Source organism: Phoxinus phoxinus, assembly GCF_949152265.1.
Source record: "Phoxinus phoxinus genome assembly, chromosome: 8".
NCBI lineage: Eukaryota > Metazoa > Chordata > Actinopteri > Cypriniformes > Leuciscidae > Phoxinus > Phoxinus phoxinus.
This window is the reverse complement of record NC_136883.1, coordinates 200,783-224,617: the sequence shown is the minus strand read 5'-3', so window position 1 is coordinate 224,617 and position 23,835 is coordinate 200,783. Positions and strand designations below refer to the sequence as shown.

The window sequence follows — 23,835 nt, the reverse complement described above, 5'->3', positions numbered from 1 at the left end:
AATCCTGTGTCCTACAGGAGAGAGATCAGTGTGTGTGGAACCCTGTGTCCTACAGGAGAGATCAGTGTGTGAGGAACCCTGTGTCCTACAGGAGAGATCAGTGTGTGTGGAATCCTGTGTCCTACAGGAGAGAGATCAGTGTGAGGAACCCTGTGTCCTACAGGAGAGATCAGTGTGTGAGGAACCCTGTGTCCTACAGGAGAGATCAGTGTGTGAGGAACCCTGTGTCCTACAGGAGAGAGATCAGTGTGTGTGGAACCCTGTGTCCTACAGGAGAGAGATCAGTGTGTGTGGAACCCTGTGTCCTACAGGAGAGAGATCAGTGTGTGTGGAACCCTGTGTCCTACAGGAGAGATCAGTGTGTGAGGAATCCTGTGTCCTACAGGAGAGAGATCAGTGTGTGTGGAACCCTGTGTCCTACAGGAGAGAGATCAGTGTGTGTGGAACCCTGTGTCCTACAGGAGAGAGATCAGTGTGTGAGGAATCCTGTGTCCTACAGGAGAGAGATCAGTGTGTGAGGAACCCTGTGTCCTACAGGAGAGATCAGTGTGTGAGGAACCCTGTGTCCTACAGGAGAGAGATCAGTGTGTGAGGAATCCTGTGTCCTACAGGAGAGAGATCAGTGTGTGTGGAACCCTGTGTCCTACAGGAGAGATCAGTGTGTGAGGAACCCTGTGTCCTACAGGAGAGAGATCAGTGTGTGTGGAACCCTGTGTCCTACAGGAGAGATCAGTGTGTGAGGAACCCTGTGTCCTACAGGAGAGATCAGTGTGTGAGGAATCCTGTGTCCTACAGGAGAGAGATCAGTGTGTGTGGAACCCTGTGTCCTACAGGAGAGATCAGTGTGTGAGGAACCCTGTGTCCTACAGGAGAGAGATCAGTGTGTGAGGAACCCTGTGTCCTACAGGAGAGAGATCAGTGTGTGAGGAACCCTGTGTCCTACAGGAGAGAGATCAGTGTGTGAGGAACCCTGTGTCCTACAGGAGAGAGATCAGTGTGTGAGGAACCCTGTGTCCTACAGGAGAGAGATCAGTGTGTGTGGAACCCTGTGTCCTACAGGAGAGATCAGTGTGTGAGGAACCCTGTGTCCTACAGGAGAGATCAGTGTGTGTGGAACCCTGTGTCCTACAGGAGAGATCAGTGTGTGTGGAACCCTGTGTCCTACAGGAGAGAGATCAGTGTGTGAGACTCTGAGAGATCAGAGACCAGTGATAATTAACGGTCTGAAAGTAGAGATTGTTCAGTCTTATGAATATCTTGGTGTCCATTTGGACAGTAAATTAAACTGGAAGAAGAATAGTGAGGCTGTTTTAAAAAAGGCGCAATCAAGACTATTCTTCTTGAGGAAGTTGAGTTCTATTGGTGTAAGTAGGAAGCTTCTCTGTTATTTATCAGGGAATCATGGCTAGTGTTTGTTTTATGCATTGCTCTGTTGGGGATGTAGTATCACTGTAGATGATATAAATACTAGGATTAATAAACTGATTAGAAAGGTTGGCTCGGTTATTGGCCTTAATCCTGATTCACTTGAGGTTACTGTGGAGAAGAGAACAAGGGCAAAATTAAAAATAATTATGTGTTCCACTACATTGTATTTTTAGTGGACTTAAAAGTTCATTTAGTGGAAGATTAGTAATGCCTCTGTGTTCTACAGAGCAATTTAGAAGGTCTTTTACTCCAAATGCAGTTATGTTTTTCAATGAAGTTGAGTAATTTTTTTCTTTGTGTTTCTGTGGCGTTGAGCTGAATAAACCCCAACACTATCAAGCTCTGGATTACCAACCTTTATGTGTAAACAGGTCAAAAATATTAATCTCTCTTGCAGTGTAAACGCCCTGAACTGTGGCAATACTTTCCAGAAAGAGCAGTAAGCATAAACTAGACGTGTGGTTCAAGTACAGCGTGCTGGGATGTTGTGGTCGCTAAGCTGTTCTTTGCTCAGTAGCTGTCAGGGCATTCTGGGTATCTGTGAGTGGTTGCGTACAGGTCTAAGGTCTAGAAACTCACCTTGTCAAACTTGACCCTGAACTCGCGGCCGCACTCGAGCGGTGTGGTGAAGGAGTCCAGGTCCTGCCCCCAGAAGGCGAAGAACTTCTCGATGCGCAGACTGCGTAGAGCGTAGTAGCCCGCGTTACGGATGCCGTACTTCTGCCCCACTGACATCAGTTCGTTATACACATGCAGTGCATACTGGGAACAGGAGATAGATAGATAGATAGATAGATAGATAGATAGATAGATAGATAGATAGATAGATAGATAGATAGATAGATAGATAGATAGATAGATAGGAAAGTCAGAACAGTCTGAGCCGAGTTTGGTGGATGTAGCTTGAAAAGTCTAGGAGTATCAATTGAAAATTTTGTCTAATAATAATAATAAGTTTAAGTACAATATCAGTAAGTTGGCTTTTTCAAGCCAACTTAATAAATCCGAATGCAATTTTAATCAGATCTGGCCAATTAATTCCGATGGACGTGGTTACAGGTTGCACTCGGATTATTAGGGTCCATGAAAACACAGCTGATGTTTGTCCCATGAACACAGAGTTAGTGATCAGCAGATGTTCACTCGTGTCTCACCTCGATGGGGATGTACAGCATGAAGCCGGGCTCTCCGGTGTGGGTCATACTCATGACTCTGATGCCGTTGGCGTATCCCACACTCATCTCCTGCAAGACACAGGTGTGAGGAAACTCATCAAACACCGGATCATTTCCAACGCTCCTACAGACGCCTCAGGAGCGAGCGAGCGGGTCCTCTACCAGACGGTCCGAGCGCAGCGCTGACGCCGCAACACGTGAGATACTGTGTGCTTGTTACACGTTACCTGTGCTGTACTCGCTGTAGTCAATGCATGCAACTAACCCTAAAGTACGTGCATGTTGTTAATTAATATTACTCAGCACTTCAGTGTTTAATTACTCTGTAACAAGGACACATTCAAATAAAACGTAAACAATTTTTTAGCTGGATTACTCTTTTGAAAATAAGTATTAGGTTTAAACGTACTTTTATCTAACGATACAAATATAAAAAAATTCAAATGAAAGAGGCTCAAATGTTGATATATCTTACTAAGGAGGGATTTTATAGACCAATGTGATCATATTTAGAAAGGGCGTGAACCCGGTTTTGTTTTCAGACAGTTTTAAAAGTACAAGCGTCACTGCGCTCGTCAATGGCAGCTGTTGCTAGGCAACAAGTTCTCGTAGGCGGGACCGTCCCGTTTAACACCGACCCCCCCGTCCCTCGAAGGATCTGAACTGGGACCAGTGATCATGATCATCAGCCCATCACAGAGGATTCCTCCTGCTAGCTTTGAGGAGTAAAACTGTCTGAGGAACATGGTGTTGATTAATGATTAATAACGGCTCCGCTCTTCAGCGCTGGAGTCGGCCGGCGACGTCTCTAGCAGAAAACACACCGTCTTCCACAGTTTTGAATCAATGAAACCATTTGTTTTAAAATAAATACCGTTCCAATAGATAGACACGACGATCGCTAGATGTTTCCCTCCTCTCTGAAGAGCAGTCCGATGTGTTCGGCCTTTCTGAGCACAAGCTCTTCTCTGAACGAGATTAATGAGTTTTAACAACCCATGATTCCTCAGACGGGGTTTTCACACGGTTAGGGTTAGTAGTCGCGACCCAGCGGACGTGGCGTAACCACACAGAGACAAATGACGTGAAACGTGATTTCCAGCTCAAACTATAAATCTGTTGTGAAGGGGGCTTAGGCACAGAGACCGTGATGGACACTGATTTATTTCATGTACCTGCTGTTTTTAACCCAGAGATCTTTGAGAAGGGCTTTCCTCACCTTACAGAAGAGCGAGGGGAAGTGCTCCGGGGTCATGGACACGTACGACAGCTCAGCCAACACGTCCATGGCTCGCGGGCCAATCAGATTCAGAGCTACAGATCACATGACACCGATTACTGCATCACACACACAAGCCAAGGCCAAAAAGGCTCATTTAATTTCTGACATTTACTCTCTACTTCACATTTAAGGCTAGTCTATTGAAATGAGCGACTTTGCCACATCATCCCATCAGACTGATTCAGAGCAACACTGTGCTGAGGAACCACTTCAACTGAAATGGCTTCCATGATTCTTAAAAATAATAGAAAGGAAAACTAGCTTAGCTTTGATGGAAGGTTTTCCTGATTTAACACACAATGTAAGTTCAGTTAGTAAGGATGCATTGATTTCTCACCGGTGTACTTCCAGCTGACGTCCTCCAGGTGGAGCTGCGGATCGCTGGGCATGTGCTTCTTGATCCAAGACCAGCAGTGCACTTGCTGATCCGTGGGTGAAATGATGAAGAAGCTGGAGACAGAACCGGATCACGTCAATAACAATGAACTGATCTGGATCTAACTGAGAATTAGTCGCGAGTCTGCTTTGGTGACTTTGGCATACGCAGGAGGATCTGCTGTCCTGGTTGGTTAATGCCATATAATATGAATGTTTTGTACTTTAACTCATGAACTGCATGCTTCATGGGAAGTGTCCCTGTTTGCGCACCTGTTTTTGCTGAGGCGCACCACGCTGCAGTCGTTCTCGTAGCCGCCTCTCTCGTTCAGCATCCCCGTGTGGACGATGTGTCCGACCGGCACGTCCAGGTCATTAGCACACAGACGCTGGAGCAGAACCAGGGCCTGATCGCCCGCAGACTGAAACACACACACACACACACACACACACAAGACATCTGAAGACTGATGAACGGGATATATGGAAACCACTGAATAAAAAAACTAAAAAGGTCATTGCAACTTTTTATCTCACACTTCAGATTTTTTCCTCTCAGAATTGTGAGATAAAAAGTCAAACTTTTACCTTGCTTATTTGTACTTTTTTCTTCCATACTGAAATGACGGTGAAGGGATGAACGGACTCACCGTGAGCTCAAACTTGGTGAAGGAGGACATGTCGATGACACACACCGCCTCCTTGCAGCACTTCACCTCCGCTCCCACGATATCAAACCAGTCGGGCTTGTAGAAGGTCTTACTCTGATCCAGCGCCAGTAAATCTGTGAGGATTCGAGACCAACACACGCTAGTGACACTGAAATATCACAGCTGGACATTTGCTTTCATATCTTTAAGTGGAATCATTCATCTGCTAAGCTGCATCCATGCTAAGCTGTTTAATATTGATAAAGTACAAAGCTTGTTAACAGTTTGGACAATAAGTAAAACACTTTGTCACATTGAAGAGGCTCAAATGTAATGGAGTACTAAACATTTTTCTGGTCAATCCATAACACCCATTTTCCATCTAAAACGCACAAAATAGTAATCTTAAAGGGTTAGTTCACACAAAAAAGAAAATTAGCCCAAGATTTACTCACCATTACTCAAATGACACTTCTTTTAGACGAATACAATCTGAGTTATATTTAAGTATGTATCTTTAAGTATGTGTCCAAACAATAGACTGGGTTTGTAGAATAAAAATAATCATTCTGAACCGATAGTGACAGAAAACAACCTAAACTGGGAACACAACGTGGTCAGCGGCGGTTCTCACCCTTCCCAGCAGGAACGAAGTACTTGGCTCTCTCAAAGCCGTGCTTCTCCATCCAGCGCGCTCCCTGTGTGTCGAGCCGGTCGTACAGCGGACTCGTGCGCAGCTGCCGGCCCGTCTGGAAGTCCCAGCGGGGAACCTTCAGTCCGTACAGGAGCGCTGGTGGACACACACAAACACACACACACACACAAATCTGTCAGTAACCGTGGCTAATACTCACTCGAGTCTCTGTCAGTAACTGTGGCTGATACTCACTCGAGTCTCTGTCAGTAACTGTGGCTGATACTCACTCGAGTCTCTGTCAGTAACTGTGGCTAATACTCACTCGAGTCTCTGTCAGTAACTGTGGCTAATACTCACTCGAGTCTCTGTCAGTAACTGTGGCTGATACTCACTCGAGTCTCTGTCAGTAACTGTGGCTGATACTCACTCGAGTCTCTGTCAGTAACTGTGGCTGATACTCACTCGAGTCTCTGTCAGTAACTGTGGCTAATACTCACTCGAGTCTCTGTCAGTAACCGTGGCTAATGCTCACTCGAGTCTCTGTCAGTAACTGTGGCTGATACTCACTCGAGTCTCTGTCAGTAACCGTGGCTAATACTCACTCGAGTCTCTGTCAGTAACTGTGGCTGATACTCACTCGAGTCTCTGTCAGTAACCGTGGCTGATACTCACTCGAGTCTCTGTCAGTAACCGTGGCTAATGCTCACTCGAGTCTCTGTCAGTAACCGTGGCTGATACTCACTCGAGTCTCTGTCAGTAACCGTGGCTAATACTCACTCGAGTCTCTGTCAGTAACCGTGGCTAATACTCACTCGAGTCTCTGTCCTGATACTCACTCGAGTCTCTGTCAGTAACCGTGGCTGATACTCACTCGAGTCTCTGTCAGTAACTGTGGCTGATACTCACTCGAGTCTCTGTCAGTAACCGTGGCTAATACTCACTCGAGTCTCTGTCAGTAACCGTGGCTAATACTCACTCGAGTCTCTGTCCTGATACTCACTCGAGTCTCTGTCAGTAACTGTGGCTAATACTCACTCGAGTCTCTGTCAGTAACCGTGGCTAATACTCACTCGAGTCTCTGTCCTGATACTCACTCGAGTCTCTGTCAGTAACCGTGGCTGATACTCACTCGAGTCTCTGTCAGTAACTGTGGCTGATACTCACTCGAGTCTCTGTCAGTAACTGTGGCTGATACTCACTCGAGTCTCTGTCAGTAACTGTGGCTGATACTCACTCGAGTCTCTGTCAGTAACTGTGGCTGATACTCACTCGAGTCTCTGTCAGTAACTGTGGCTGATACTCACTCGAGTCTCTGTCAGTAACTGTGGCTGATACTCACTCGAGTCTCTGTCAGTAACTGTGGCTGATACTCACTCGAGTCTCTGTCAGTAACTGTGGCTGATACTCACTCGAGTCTCTGTCAGTAACTGTGGCTGATACTCACTCGAGTCTCTGTCAGTAACTGTGGCTGATACTCACTCGAGTCTCTGTCAGTAACTGTGGCTGATACTCACTCGAGTCTCTGTCAGTAACTGTGGCTGATACTCACTCGAGTCTCTGTCAGTAACCGTGGCTGATACTCACTCGAGTCTCTGTCAGTAACTGTGGCTGATACTCACTCGAGTCTCTGTCAGTAACTGTGGCTGATACTCACTCGAGTCTCTGTCAGTAACTGTGGCTGATACTCACTCGAGTCTCTGTCAGTAACTGTGGCTAATACTCACTCGAGTCTCTGTCAGTAACTGTGGCTGATACTCACTCGAGTCTCTGTCAGTAACTGTGGCTAATACTCACTCGAGTCTCTGTCAGTAACTGTGGCTGATACTCACTCGAGTCTCTGTCAGTAACTGTGGCTGATACTCACTCGAGTCTCTGTCAGTAACTGTGGCTGATACTCACTCGAGTCTCTGTCAGTAACCGTGGCTGATACTCACTCGAGTCTCTGTCAGTAACTGTGGCTGATACTCACTCGAGTCTCTGTCAGTAACCGTGGCTGATACTCACTCGAGTCTCTGTCAGTAACTGTGACTGATACTCACTCGAGTCTCTGTCAGTAACTGTGGCTGATACTCACTCGAGTCTCTGTCAGTAACTGTGGCTGATACTCACTCGAGTCTCTGTCAGTAACTGTGGCTGATACTCACTCGAGTCTCTGTCAGTAACTGTGGCTGATACTCACTCGAGTCTCTGTCAGTAACTGTGGCTGATACTCACTCGAGTCTCTGTCAGTAACTGTGGCTGATACTCACTCGAGTCTCTGTCAGTAACCGTGGCTGATTTTCACTCGAGTCTCTGTCAGTAACCGTGGCTAATACTCACTCGAGTCTCTGTCAGTAACCGTGGCTAATACTCACTCGAGTCTCTGTCAGTAACCGTGGCTGATACTCACTCGAGTCTCTGTCAGTAACTGTGGCTGATACTCACTCGAGTCTCTGTCAGTAACCGTGGCTAATACTCACTCGAGTCTCTGTCAGTAACTATGGCTGATACTCACTCGAGTCTCTGTCAGTAACTGTGGCTAATACTCACTCGAGTCTCTGTCAGTAACTGTGGCTGATACTCACTCAAGTCTCTGTCAGTAACTGTGGCTGATACTCACTCGAGTCTCTGTCAGTAACCGTGGCTGATACTCACTCGAGTCTCTGTCAGTAACTGTGGCTGATACTCACTCGAGTCTCTGTCAGTAACTGTGGCTGATACTCACTCGAGTCTCTGTCAGTAACTGTGGCTGATACTCACTCGAGTCTCTGTCAGTAACTGTGGCTAATACTCACTCGAGTCTCTGTCAGTAACTGTGGCTGATACTCACTCGAGTCTCTGTCAGTAACTGTGGCTGATACTCACTCGAGTCTCTGTCAGTAACTGTGGCTGATACTCACTCGAGTCTCTGTCAGTAACTGTGGCTGATACTCACTCGAGTCTCTGTCAGTAACCGTGGCTGATACTCACTCGAGTCTCTGTCAGTAACTGTGGCTGATACTCACTCGAGTCTCTGTCAGTAACCGTGGCTGATACTCACTCGAGTCTCTGTCAGTAACTGTGACTGATACTCACTCGAGTCTCTGTCAGTAACTGTGGCTGATACTCACTCGAGTCTCTGTCAGTAACTGTGGCTGATACTCACTCGAGTCTCTGTCAGTAACTGTGGCTGATACTCACTCGAGTCTCTGTCAGTAACTGTGGCTGATACTCACTCGAGTCTCTGTCAGTAACTGTGGCTGATACTCACTCGAGTCTCTGTCAGTAACTGTGGCTGATACTCACTCGAGTCTCTGTCAGTAACCGTGGCTGATACTCACTCGAGTCTCTGTCAGTAACCGTGGCTAATACTCACTCGAGTCTCTGTCAGTAACCGTGGCTAATACTCACTCGAGTCTCTGTCAGTAACCGTGGCTGATACTCACTCGAGTCTCTGTCAGTAACTGTGGCTGATACTCACTCGAGTCTCTGTCAGTAACCGTGGCTAATACTCACTCGAGTCTCTGTCAGTAACTATGGCTGATACTCACTCGAGTCTCTGTCAGTAACTGTGGCTGATACTCACTCGAGTCTCTGTCAGTAACTGTGGCTGATACTCACTCGAGTCTCTGTCAGTAACTGTGGCTGATACTCACTCGAGTCTCTGTCAGTAACCGTGGCTGATACTCACTCGAGTCTCTGTCAGTAACTGTGGCTGATACTCACTCGAGTCTCTGTCAGTAACCGTGGCTGATACTCACTCGAGTCTCTGTCAGTAACTGTGGCTGATACTCACTCGAGTCTCTGTCAGTAACTGTGGCTGATACTCACTCAAGTCTCTGTCAGTAACTGTGGCTGATACTCACTCAAGTCTCTGTCAGTAACTGTGGCTGATACTCACTCGAGTCTCTGTCAGTAACCGTGGCTGATACTCACTCGAGTCTCTGTCAGTAACCGTGGCTAATACTCACTCGAGTCTCTGTCAGTAACCGTGGCTAATACTCACTCGAGTCTCTGTCAGTAACCGTGGCTAATACTCACTCGAGTCTCTGTCAGTAACCGTGGCTAATACTCACTCGAGTCTCTGTCAGTAACCGTGGCTAATACTCACTCGAGTCTCTGTCAGTAACCGTGGCTGATACTCACTCGAGTCTCTGTCAGTAACCGTGGCTAATACTCACTCGAGTCTCTGTCAGTAACCGTGGCTGATACTCACTCGAGTCTCTGTCAGTAACTGTGGCTGATACTCACTCGAGTCTCTGATACTCTGATACTGATACTCACTCGAGTCTCTGTCAGTAACTGTGGCTGATACTCACTCGAGTCTCTGTCAGTAACCGTGGCTGATACTCACTCGAGTCTCTGTCAGTAACTGTGGCTGATACTCACTCGAGTCTCTGTCAGTAACTGTGGCTGATACTCACTCGAGTCTCTGTCAGTAACTGTGGCTGATACTCACTCGAGTCTCTGTCAGTAACCGTGGCTGATACTCACTCGAGTCTCTGTCAGTAACTGTGGCTGATACTCACTCGAGTCTCTGTCAGTAACCGTGGCTGATACTCACTCGAGTCTCTGTCAGTAACTGTGGCTGATACTCACTCGAGTCTCTGTCAGTAACCGTGGCTGATACTCACTCGAGTCTCTGTCAGTAACTGTGGCTGATACTCACTCGAGTCTCTGTCAGTAACCGTGGCTGATACTCACTCGAGTCTCTGTCAGTAACTGTGGCTGATACTCACTCGAGTCTCTGTCAGTAACTGTGGCTGATACTCACTCGAGTCTCTGTCAGTAACTGTGGCTGATACTCACTCGAGTCTCTGTCAGTAACTGTGGCTGATACTCACTCGAGTCTCTGTCAGTAACTGTGGCTGATACTCACTCGAGTCTCTGTCAGTAACTGTGGCTGATACTCACTCGAGTCTCTGTCAGTAACTGTGGCTGATACTCACTCGAGTCTCTGTCAGTAACTGTGGCTGATACTCACTCGAGTCTCTGTCAGTAACCGTGGCTGATACTCACTCGAGTCTCTGTCAGTAACCGTGGCTGATACTCACTCGAGTCTCTGTCAGTAACCGTGGCTGATACTCACTCGAGTCTCTGTCAGTAACTGTGGCTGATACTCACTCGAGTCTCTGTCAGTAACTGTGGCTGATACTCACTCGAGTCTCTGTCAGTAACTGTGGCTGATACTCACTCGAGTCTCTGTCAGTAACTGTGGCTGATACTCACTCGAGTCTCTGTCAGTAACTGTGGCTAATACTCACTCGAGTCTCTGTCAGTAACCGTGGCTAATACTCACTCGAGTCTCTGTCAGTAACTGTGGCTGATACTCACTCGAGTCTCTGTCAGTAACTGTGGCTGATACTCACTCGAGTCTCTGTCAGTAACAGTGGCTGATACTCACTCGAGTCTCTGTCAGTAACCGTGGCTGATACTCACTCGAGTCTCTGTCAGTAACTGTGGCTGATACTCACTCGAGTCTCTGTCAGTAACTGTGGCTGATACTCACTCGAGTCTCTGTCAGTAACTGTGGCTAATACTCACTCGAGTCTCTGTCAGTAACTGTGGCTGATACTCACTCGAGTCTCTGTCAGTAACTGTGGCTGATACTCACTCGAGTCTCTGTCAGTAACTGTGGCTGATACTCACTCGAGTCTCTGTCAGTAACTGTGGCTGATACTCACTCGAGTCTCTGTCAGTAACCGTGGCTAATACTCACTCGAGTCTCTGTCAGTAACTATGGCTGATACTCACTCGAGTCTCTGTCAGTAACTGTGGCTGATACTCACTCGAGTCTCTGTCAGTAACTGTGGCTAATACTCACTCGAGTCTCTGTCAGTAACTGTGGCTGATACTCACTCGAGTCTCTGTCAGTAACTGTGGCTGATACTCACTCGAGTCTCTGTCAGTAACTGTGGCTGATACTCACTCGAGTCTCTGTCAGTAACCGTGGCTGATACTCACTCGAGTCTCTGTCAGTAACTGTGGCTGATACTCACTCGAGTCTCTGTCAGTAACTGTGGCTAATACTCACTCGAGTCTCTGTCAGTAACTGTGGCTGATACTCACTCGAGTCTCTGTCAGTAACTGTGGCTAATACTCACTTGAGTCTCTGTCAGTAACTGTGGCTGATACTCACTCGAGTCTCTGTCAGTAACTGTGGCTAATACTCACTCGAGTCTCTGTCAGTAACCGTGGCTGATACTCACTCGAGTCTCTGTCAGTAACTGTGGCTGATACTCACTCGAGTCTCTGTCAGTAACTGTGGCTAATACTCACTCGAGTCTCTGTCAGTAACCGTGGCTGATACTCACTCGAGTCTCTGTCAGTAACCGTGGCTGATACTCATGTTAGTAAGAGTGGCTGAGACTCACGCATGACTTCCATCACTCGATGGCGCAGGAACGTGCGGCTGCTCTGCAGGTTCCCGAAGCGCTTGATGTCCAGTGGCCACACGTTAGCACTAGGATATCCGTACGTCATCCACTCCGCCATATATCTGCGGGAAGAAGAAGCTGTTGTGAACTTATCAAACTCAAAGCTGCAGAACCGTCCAGCAGAGCTGATGCCTTACTTCCCCGCTCCGCCAGCAAACGAGAGCCCGGACGAGTTCATGCCCGCCAACACGAAGTATCCATAGATCCCCGGCGTCTCTCCCATCAGGCAGCGCATGTCCGGAGTGAAGGATTCTGGGCAGTTGACCAGCTGTTGGATCTCACAGGCCTCGAGCCCAGGCATCCGGCGCAGCAGAGCGCTCAACATGGGCTCTACGGGGAACCACACGACAACACTCACAACTCACATATGACCATACACACGTGTGTGTTTCTGTGGGCTCTACGGGGAACCACACGACAACACTCACAACTCACATATGACCATACACACGTGTGTGTTTCTGTGGGCTCTACGGGGAACCACACGACAACACTCACAACTCACATATGACCATACACACGTGTGTGTTTCTGTGGGCTCTAAGGGGAACCACACGACAACACTCACAACTCACATATGACCATACACACGTGTGTGTTTCTGTGGGCTCTACGGGGAACCACACGACAACACTCACAACTCACATATGACCATACACACGTGTGTGTTTCTGTGGGCTCTACGGGGAACCACACGACAACACTCACAACTCACATATGACCATACACACGTGTGTGTTTCTGTGGGCTCTACGGGGAACCACACGACAACACTCACAACTCACATATGACCATACACACGTGTGTGTTTCTGTGGACTCTACGGGGAACCACACGACAACACTCACAACTCACATATGACCATACACACCGGTGTGTTTCTGTGGGATCTACGGGGAACCGCATGACAACACTCACAACTCACATATGACCATACACACGTGTGTGTTTCTGTGGGCTCTACGGGGAACCATACGACAACACTCACAACTCACATATGACCATACACACGTGTGTGTTTCTGTGGGCTCTACGGGGAACCACACCACAACACTCACAACTCACATATGACCATACACACGTGTGTGTTTCTGTGGGCTCTACGGGGAACCACACCACAACACTCACAACTCACATATGACCATACACACGTGTGTGTTTCTGTGGGCTCTACGGGGAACCACACGACAACACTCACAACTCACATATGACCATACACACGTGTGTGTTTCTGTGGGCTCTACGGGGAACCACACGACAACACTCACAACTCACATATGACCATACACACGTGTGTGTTTCTGTGGGCTCTACGGGGAACCGCATGACAACACTCACAACACACATATGACCATACACACGTGTGTGTTTCTGTGGGCTCTACGGGGAACCACACGACAACACTCACAACTCACATATGACCATACACACGTGTGTGTTTCTGTGGGATCTACGGGGAACCATACGACAACACTCACAACTCACATATGACCATACACACGTGTGTGTTTCTGTGGGATCTACGGGGAACCGCATGACAACACTCACAACTCACATATGACCATACACACGTGTGTGTTTCTGTGGGATCTACGGGGAACCATACGACAACACTCACAACTCACATATGACCATACACACGTGTGTGTTTCTGTGGGATCTACGGGGAACCGCATGACAACACTCACAACTCACATATGACCATACACACGTGTGTGTTTCTGTGGGCTCTACGGGGAACCACACGACAACACTCACAACTCACATATGACCATACACACGTGTGTGTTTCTGTGGGCTCTACGGGGAACCGCATGACAACACTCACAACACACATATGACCATACACACGTGTGTGTTTCTGTGGGCTCTACGGGGAACCACACGACAACACTCACAACTCACATATGACCATACACACGTGTGTGTTTCTGTGGGATCTACGGGGAACCATACGACAACACTCACAACTCACATATGACCATACACACGTGTGTGTTTCTGTGGGATCTACGGGGAACCGCATGACAACACTCACAACTCACATATGACCATACACACGTGTGTGTTTCTGTGGGATCTACGGGGAACCATACGACAACACTCACAACTCACATATGACCATACACACGTGTGTGTTTCTGTGGGATCTACGGGGAACCGCATGACAACACTCACAACTCACATATGACCATACACACGTGTGTGTTTCTGTGGGCTCTACGGGGAACCACACGACAACACTCACAACTCACATATGACCATACACACGTGTGTGTTTCTGTGGGCTCTACGGGGAACCGCATGACAACACTCACAACTCACATATGACCATACACACGTGTGTGTTTCTGTGGGATCTACGGGGAACCGCACGACAACACTCACAACTCACATATGACCATACACACGTGTGTGTTTCTGTGGGATCTACGGGGAACCGCATGACAACACTCACAACTCACATATGACCATACACACGTGTGTGTTTCTGTGGGATCTACGGGGAACCGCACGACAACACTCACAACTCACATATGACCATACACGCGTGTGTGTTTCTGTGGGCTCTACGGGGAACCACACGACAACACTCACAACTCACATATGACCATACACACGTGTGTGTTTCTGTGGGATCTACGGGGAACCGCATGACAACACTCACAACTCACATATGACCATACACACGTGTGTGTTTCTGTGGGCTCTACGGGGAACCACACGACAACACTCACAACTCACATATGACCATACACACGTGTGTGTTTCTGTGGGATCTACGGGGAACCGCATGACAACACTCACAACTCACATATGACCATACACACGTGTGTGTTTCTGTGGGATCTACGGGGAACCATACGACAACACTCACAACTCACATATGACCATACACACGTGTGTGTTTCTGTGGGATCTACGGGGAACCGCATGACAACACTCACAACTCACATATGACCATACACACGTGTGTGTTTCTGTGGACTCTACGGGGAACCACACCACAACACTCAAAACTCACATATGACCATACACACGTGTGTGTTTCTGTGGGATCTACGGGGAACCGCATGACAACACTCACAACTCACATATGACCATACACACGTGTGTGTTTCTGTGGACTCCACGGGGAACCACACGACAACACACACAACTCACATATGACCATACACACTTGTGTGTTTCTGTGGACTCCACGGGGAACCACACGACAACACACACAACTCACATATGACCATACACACGTGTGTGTTTCTGTGGGATCTACGGGGAACCGCATGACAACACTCACAACTCACATATGACCATACACACGTGTGTGTTTCTGTGGGATCTACGGGGAACCACACGACAACACACACAACTCACATATGACCATACACACGTGTGTGTTTCTGTGGGATCTACGGGGAACCACATGACAACACTCACAACTCACATATGACCATACACACGTGTGTGTTTCTGTGGGATCTACGGGGAACCACACGACAACACACACAACTCACATATGACCATACACACTTGTGTGTTTCTGTGGACTCCACGGGGAACCACACGACAACACACACAACTCACATATGACCATACACACGTGTGTGTTTCTGTGGGATCTACGGGGAACCGCATGACAACACTCACAACTCACATATGACCATACACACGTGTGTGTTTCTGTGGGATCTACGGGGAACCATACGACAACACTCACAACTCACATATGACCATACACACGTGTGTGTTTCTGTGGGATCTACGGGGAACCGCATGACAACACTCACAACTCACATATGACCATACACACGTGTGTGTTTCTGTGGGATCTACGGGGAACCGCATGACAACACTCACAACTCACATATGACCATACACACGTGTGTGTTTCTGTGGGCTCTACGGGGAACCACACCACAACACACACAACTCACATATGACCATACACACGTGTGTGTTTCTGTGGGATCTACGGGGAACCGCATGACAACACTCACAACTCACATATGACCATACACACGTGTGTGTTTCTGTGGACTCCACGGGGAACCACACGACAACACACACAACTCACATATGACCATACACACTTGTGTGTTTCTGTGGACTCCACGGGGAACCACACGACAACACACACAACTCACATATGACCATACACACGTGTGTGTTTCTGTGGGATCTACGGGGAACCACATGACAACACTCACAACTCACATATGACCATACACACGTGTGTGTTTCTGTGGGATCTACGGGGAACCACACGACAACACACACAACTCACATATGACCATACACACTTGTGTGTTTCTGTGGACTCCACGGGGAACCACACGACAACACACACAACTCACATATGACCATACACACGTGTGTGTTTCTGTGGGATCTACGGGGAACCGCATGACAACACTCACAACTCACATATGACCATACACACGTGTGTGTTTCTGTGGACTCCACGGGGAACCACACGACAACACACACAACTCACATATGACCATACACACGTGTGTGTTTCTGTGGGCTCTACGGGGAACCACACGACAACACACACAACTCACATATGACCATACACACGTGTTTGTTTCTGTGGGATCTACGGGGAACCGCATGACAACACTCACAACTCACATATGACCATACACACGTGTGTGTTTCTGTGGGATCTACGGGGAACCGCACGACAACACTCACAACTCACATATGACCATACACACGTGTGTGTTTCTGTGGGATCTACGGGGAACCGCATGACAACACTCACAACTCACATATGACCATACACACGTGTGTGTTTCTGTGGGCTCTACGGGGAACCACACGACAACACACACAACTCACATATGACCATACACACGTGTGTGTTTCTGTGGGATCTACGGGGAACCGCATGACAACACTCACAACTCACATATGACCATACACACGTGTGTGTTTCTGTGGGCTCTACGGGGAACCACACGACAACACACACAACTCACATATGACCATACACACGTGTGTGTTTCTGTGGGCTCTACGGGGAACCACACCACAACACACACAACTCACATATGACCATACACACGTGTGTGTTTCTGTGGGATCTACGGGGAACCACACGACAACACACACAACTCACATATGACCATACACACGAGTGTGTTTCTGTGGGCTCTAAGGGGAACCACACGACAACACTCACAACTCACATATGACCATACACACGTGTGTGTTTCTGTGGGATCTACGGGGAACCACACGACAACACTCACAACTCACATATGACCATACACACGTGTGTGTTTCTGTGGGATCTACGGGGAACCACACCACAACACACACAACTCACATATGACCATACACACGTTTGTGTTTCTGTGGACTCTACGGGGAACGGGGAATGCATGCATGCCATGTATTTATGAATGATTGAAATCCATTAACATACACATGTTTAACTATCAAATCTGAAATAACAAAGCCTTTATAAATCCAGGGTAGAGTTTTTGGGAAGGTCCATTTTATTTGCAAATTACAATGACTAATCTACAAACATTTATGCATAAAGTAAACCACGCTGAATTAGTTTTGTGCTTTTGATAAATTGGCTGGGTAAGAAATCTGACTGGCTGGTTACTTCTCCTCTATCAGCGACCGTAGAGTTTCGTAACTTTTAACTAGCGTAATAAAGCCGATCTGATGTGGGTCACTATGGCAGAACACACATTCCCAAGCGTGTGAAAGACGAGACGAGGAGCAGACGGTCACAGCGCTGCTAAAGTTAGATCTCAGCGGTTGAGCAACGACTATTACCCCACTCACAACACCAGTTTACATCAGCTAATGCTCACAAGAACAGCAATTTATAAGACAACATGATTTCAGTTTTTCCATCTCACAAGTGAGGGCAAGGAAACATGTTGAAGAGTTCAAGGAGAAGCCAAGGACAGGCGGAGGAGGGCACGACTGAAGAACAAAGGTCAGCGGGCGCGCTGGAAATATCTCCACATACTGAACAAGCCTGAGTTACACTGAGAGCACAGGCGTTCACTCGCGCACACACACACACACACACACACACACACACACACACACACACACACACGCCAAACACACACACACGCACGCACACGCACACGCACACACACACACGGGATGTGAAACTCACCCGAACTACAAATGTTCATAGTTCACTAACACATTCCTATCTCCATGGAGAAGTTCGACTAGTGAAATCATGCATTTTTCCCTCTTTATTAAATATATCCATAAGCTGTTAGTTAGTCACAGCCTGACACTGATCGCAGTAATGAGCATCTGATCGTGTCAGAAGCATGACAGTGATCCCGGAGGACTGGCCTAATCCAGAAATATCTGAACACCGCGAAACATCTCCTGCATGACGGAGAGTGTGTGTGTGTGTGTGTGTGTGTGTGACATCATCTCATGCATGACGGAGAGTGTGTGTGTGTGTGTGACATCATCTCATGCATGACGGAGTGTGTTTGTGTGACATCATCTCATGCATGACGGAGAGTGTGTGTGTGTGTGTGTGACATCATCTCCTGCATGACGGAGAGTGTGTGTGTGTGACATCATCTCATGCATGACGGAGTGTGTTTGTGTGACATCATCTCCTGCATGACGGAGTGTGTGTGTGTGTGTGACATCATCTCATGCATGACGGAGTGTGTGTGTGTGTGTGTGACAATCTCATGCATGACGGAGAGTGTGTGTGTGTGTGTGTGACATCATCTCATGCATGACGGAGAGTGTGTGTGTGTGTGTGTGTGTGACATCATCTCATGCATGATGGAGAGTGTGTGTGTGTGTGTGACATCATCTGTGTGTGTGACATCCTCTACTGTACCGAAGTGGTCCCAGTCCTCCTGCATGACGGAGTGTGTGTGTGTGTGTGTGTGTGTGTGTGTGTGTGTGTGTGTGACAGCCTCTACTGTACCGAAGTGGTCCCAGTCCTCCTGCATGACGGAGTGTGTGTGTGTGTGTGTGTGTGTGTGTGACATCCTCTACTGTACCGAAGTGGTCCCAGTCCTCCTGCATGACGGAGTGTGTATGTGTGTGTGTGTGTGTGTGTGTGTGACATCCTCTACTGTACCGAAGTGGTCCCAGTCCTCCTGCATGACGGAGTGTGTATGTGTGTGTGTGTGTGTGCGTGTATGTGTGTGTGACAGCCTCTACTGTACCGAAGTGGTCCCAGTCCTCCTGCATGACGGAGTGTGTATGTGTGTGTGTGTGTGCGTGTGTGTGTGTGTGACAGCCTCTACTGTACCGAAGTGGTCCCAGTCCTCCTGCATGACGGAGTGTGTTTGTGTGTGTGTGTGTGTGTGTGTGTGTGTGTGTGTGTGTGTGTGTGTGTGTGACAGCCTCTACTGTACCGAAGTGGTCCCAGTCCTCCTGCATGTTCTGGATCTCCAGCTGGTTCCGGCCCTCAGTGAAGATGGGCTTCGGGTTCTTCTCAAACCCTCCGGACAGGATTCCTCCGTTCCAGGAGCGAGCGTAGATCCTGCCGTCCATGTCGATCACCACTGCACACACACACACACACGCTGCATCACACACACATGCTGCACCAGTGGTGATCGTGACTACGCTAAAGCAGGAGTGCGTTTCACTCGCGCATGATGATGATGATGTGAGACGCTGCAGTGAATCTGGTGTTCTGTGTGTTGCATGTAAATGATTGAATCCATTAAAGGGAACTTATTTTCAGATGCATAGAGTTATGGAGTCCTAGTGTAACTGAGACGCAAGTATCAAACGCGGAACGCAAGTAACTCTGTGGGCGGATCCCGGCGCTGCTGCTATTATACCGGCGGGATAAACGACTCTTGCGCCGACGCAAATCTAACATGTGTGTGTCTGAAGTCGCTTCATTACTCATAGGTGTGGTTTGGGCGTAACGGGAAATAAACCAATCAGAGCGTCCTCTCACATTCCCTTTAAGAGCCGGCGCGCTTGTTCCACGGCGGATCGCTATTATAACGGCGGATTGCTATTATAACGGCGGATCGCTATTATAACGGCGGATCGCTATTATAACGGCGGATCGCTATTATAACGGCGGATTGCTATTATAACGGCGGATCGCTATTATAACGGCGGATTGCTATTATAACGGCGGATTGCTATTATAACGGCGGATTGCTATTATAACGGCGGATCGCTATTATAACGGCGGATCGCTATTATAACGGCGGATTGCTATTATAACGGCGGATTGCTATTATAACGGCGGATTGCTATTATAACGGCGGATTGCTATTATAACGGCGGATTGCTATTATAACGGCGGATCGCTATTATAACGGCGGATTGCTATTATAACGGCGGATCGCTATTATAACGGTGGATCGCTATTATAACGGCGGATTGCTATTATAACGGCGGATCGCTATTATAACGGTGGATCGCTATTATAACGGCGGATCGCTATTATAACGGCGGATTGCTATTATAACGGCGGATCGCTATTATAACGGCGGATCGCTATTATAACGGCGGATTGCTATTATAACGGTGGATCGCTATTATAACGGCGGATTGCTATTATAACGGCGGATTGCTATTATAACGGCGGATCGCTATTATAACGGCGGATCGCTATTATAACGGCGGATCGCTATTATAACGGCAGATTGCTATTATAACGGCGGATCGCTATTATAACGGCAGATCGCTATTATAACGGCGGATCGCTATTATAACGGCGGATCGCTATTATAACGGCGGATCGCTAATATAACGGTGGATCGCTATTATAACGGCGGATCGCTAATATAACGGCAGATCGCTATTATAACGGCGGATCGCTATTATAACGGCGGATCGCTATTATAACGGCGGATCGCTATTATAACGGTGGATCGCTATTATAACGGTGGATCGCTATTATAACGGCGGATCGCTATTATAACGGCAGATTGCTATTATAACGGCGGATCGCTATTATAACGGCGGATCGCTATTATAACGGCGGATCGCTATTATAACGGCGGATCGCTATTATAACGGCGGATTGCTATTATAACCGCGGATCGCTATTATAACGGCGGATTGCTATTATAACGGCGGATCGCTATTATAACGGCGGATCGCTATTATAACGGCAGATTGCTATTATAACGGCGGATCGCTATTATAACGGCGGATTGCTATTATAACGGCGGATTGCTATTATAACGGCGGATTGCTATTATAACGGCGGATCGCTATTATAACGGCAGATTGCTATTATAACGGCGGATTGCTATTATAACGGCGGATTGCTATTATAACGGCGGATTGCTATTATAACGGCGGATCGCTATTATAACGGCGGATTGCTATTATAACGGCGGATCGCTATTATAACGGCGGATTGCTATTATAACGGCGGATTGCTATTATAACGGCGGATCGCTATTATAACGGCGGATTGCTATTATAACGGCGGATCGCTATTATAACGGCGGATCGCTATTATAACGGCGGATCGCTATTATAACGGCGGATTGCTATTATAACGGCGGATTGCTATTATAACGGTGGATCGCTATTATAACGGCGGATCGCTATTATAACGGCGGATCGCTATTATAACGGCGGATCGCTATTATAACGGCGGATCGCTATTATAACGGCGGATCGCTATTATAACGGCGGATCGCTATTATAACGGCGGATTGCTATTATAACGGCGGATTGCTATTATAACGGCGGATTGCTATAATAACGGCGGATCGCTATTATAACGGCGGATTGCTATTATAACGGCGGATTGCTATTATAACGGCGGATCGCTATTATAACGGCGGATCGCTATTATAACGGCGGATCGCTATTATAACGGTGGATCGCTATTATAACGGCGGATCGCTATTATAACGGCGGATCGCTATTATAACGGCGGATTGCTATTATAACGGCGGATCGCTATTATAACGGCGGATTGCTATTATAACGGCGGATCGCTATTATAACAGCGGATTGCTATTATAACGGTGGATCGCTATTATAACGGCGGATTGCTATTATAACGGCGGATTGCTATAATAACGGCGGATCGCTATTATAACGGCGGATTGCTATTATAACGGTGGATTGCTATTATAACGGCGGATTGCTATTATAACGGCGGATCGCTATTATAACGGCGGATTGCTATTATAACGGCGGATTGCTATTATAACGGCGGATTGCTATTATAACGGCGGATCGCTATTATAACGGTGGATTGCTATTATAACGGCGGATTGCTATTATAACGGCGGATTGCTATTATAACGGCGGATTGCTATTATAACGGCGGATTGCTATTATAACGGCGGATTGCTATTATAACGGCGGATCGCTATTATAACGGAGGATTGCTATTATAACGGTGGATTGCTATTATAACGGCGGATTGCTATTATAACGGCGGATCGCTATTATAACGGCGGATTGCTATTATAACGGCGGATCGCTATTATAACGGCGGATTGCTATTATAACGGCGGATTGCTATTATAACGGCGGATCGCTATTATAACGGCAGATCGCTATTATAGCGGCGGATTGCTATTATAACGGCGGATCGCTATTATAACGGCGGATTGCTATTATAACGGCGGATCGCTATTATAACGGCGGATTGCTATTATAACGGCGGATCGCTATTATAACGGTGGATTGCTATTATAACGGCGGCACGCCAGGAGCGGTTCACAGCCGAGGAGACCGACGTTCTCGTCAGGGCCGTAAAACACAGAGAAGTGACATTGGGGATGATGGAGAAACACACTGCTGCATCTGTGTAGATTAGAGAATCAAAGTGTGTGTGTGTTGTTCACACACTACATAATGGCCAAGCACGCGCCCTTAAAACAGGGTATATATAGAAATTCTTAAGTCGAATTTAATACCTTCACAGTTTTTTTTAATACCAGCACGAATTCAAGTTGCAACTGTAGCGGCGTAAAGTGAAAAGTAAAGTAATCTGTAGTCTAGTAAAGTAGTCTGAGAACTTAAACGACTGAAACAGAAGCGGACTCGCGAGCAGGTTTGGCAGCGAGCCAGCCGGGTAACCAGTGTGTTTCAGCGCGAACGAACACGATATCGCTCAGTCCTACTCGCAACATATACATAAATCCACACTTAACACAAATTGAAACTCATAGGCTTGGATGACCCTTGGATGGGGTCCGAAAATTTAATACCTTGTCAGATGATGTTTATTACTTTTTAATGCCCTTAATTTTGGCTAATTTCATTTACTACCTTTTACTACTTTTTAGAACCCCGCGGACACCCTGTAAAATAGCATATGACTAACGCGCGGTGCCGCTGTCTTTAGACTCGGTTTCTCAAACTGCGAAATAGCAGCAGGGAACGTTTGTGCCGGAACACACTCCTCTTTTCACTGAACCGTGTGTGTGTGTGTGTCTGTGTGTGTGTCTGTGTGTGTGTGTGTGTGTGTGTGTGTGTGTGTGTGTGTGTGTGTGTCACCTGGGCTGTCGGCTCGCGTGGGCTCAGACAGGGGTTTTGTAAGTGTGTGTGTGTGTGTGTGTGTGTGTCACCTGGGCTGTCGGCTCGCGTGGGCTCAGACAGGGGTTTTGTAAGAGTGTGTGTGTGTGTGTGTGTGTGTGTGTGTGTGTGTGTGTGTGTGTGTCACCTGGGCTGTCGGCTTGCGTGGGCTCAGACAGGGGTTTTGTAAGAGTGTGTGTGTGTGTGTGTGTGTGTGTGTGTGTGTGTGTGTGTCACCTGGGCTGTCGGCTCGCGTGGGCTCAGACAGGGGTTTTGTAAGAGTGTGTGTGTGTGTGTGTGTGTGTGTGTGTGTGTGTGTGTGTGTGTCACCTGGGCTGTCGGCTTGCGTGGGCTCAGACAGGGGTTTTGTAAGAGTGTGTGTGTGTGTGTGTGTGTGTGTGTG

General features: G+C 47.6%; 1 protein-coding gene across 5 annotated transcripts in view; it reads right to left on the bottom strand.

Annotated features, from left to right (window-relative positions):
• The window catches only part of pdpr (pyruvate dehydrogenase phosphatase regulatory subunit), a 61,912-nt gene that overhangs the window by 10,604 nt on the left and 27,473 nt on the right, over positions 1 to 23,835 (bottom strand). For 2 of the 5 annotated variants that reach the window (XM_079621449.1, XM_079621453.1), the window contains 10 exons: positions 19,325 to 19,474; positions 12,080 to 12,272; positions 11,880 to 12,004; positions 5,545 to 5,700; positions 4,911 to 5,044; positions 4,534 to 4,682; positions 4,223 to 4,335; positions 3,823 to 3,917; positions 2,583 to 2,672; positions 2,008 to 2,190 (listed from right to left, as the gene is read on the bottom strand). In XM_079621449.1, coding sequence (XP_079477575.1) covers positions 2,008 to 2,190; positions 2,583 to 2,672; positions 3,823 to 3,917; positions 4,223 to 4,335; positions 4,534 to 4,682; positions 4,911 to 5,044; positions 5,545 to 5,700; positions 11,880 to 12,004; positions 12,080 to 12,272; positions 19,325 to 19,474 — 1,388 coding nt within the window. Of the gene's footprint in view, positions 1 to 2,007; positions 2,191 to 2,582; positions 2,673 to 3,822; positions 3,918 to 4,222; positions 4,336 to 4,533; positions 4,683 to 4,910; positions 5,045 to 5,544; positions 5,701 to 11,879; positions 12,005 to 12,079; positions 12,273 to 18,096; positions 18,247 to 18,798; positions 18,837 to 19,324; positions 19,475 to 23,414; positions 23,446 to 23,835 lie in introns of those variants that run through there. The other 3 variants (XM_079621451.1, XM_079621450.1, XM_079621452.1) reach the window with 3 other exon arrangements.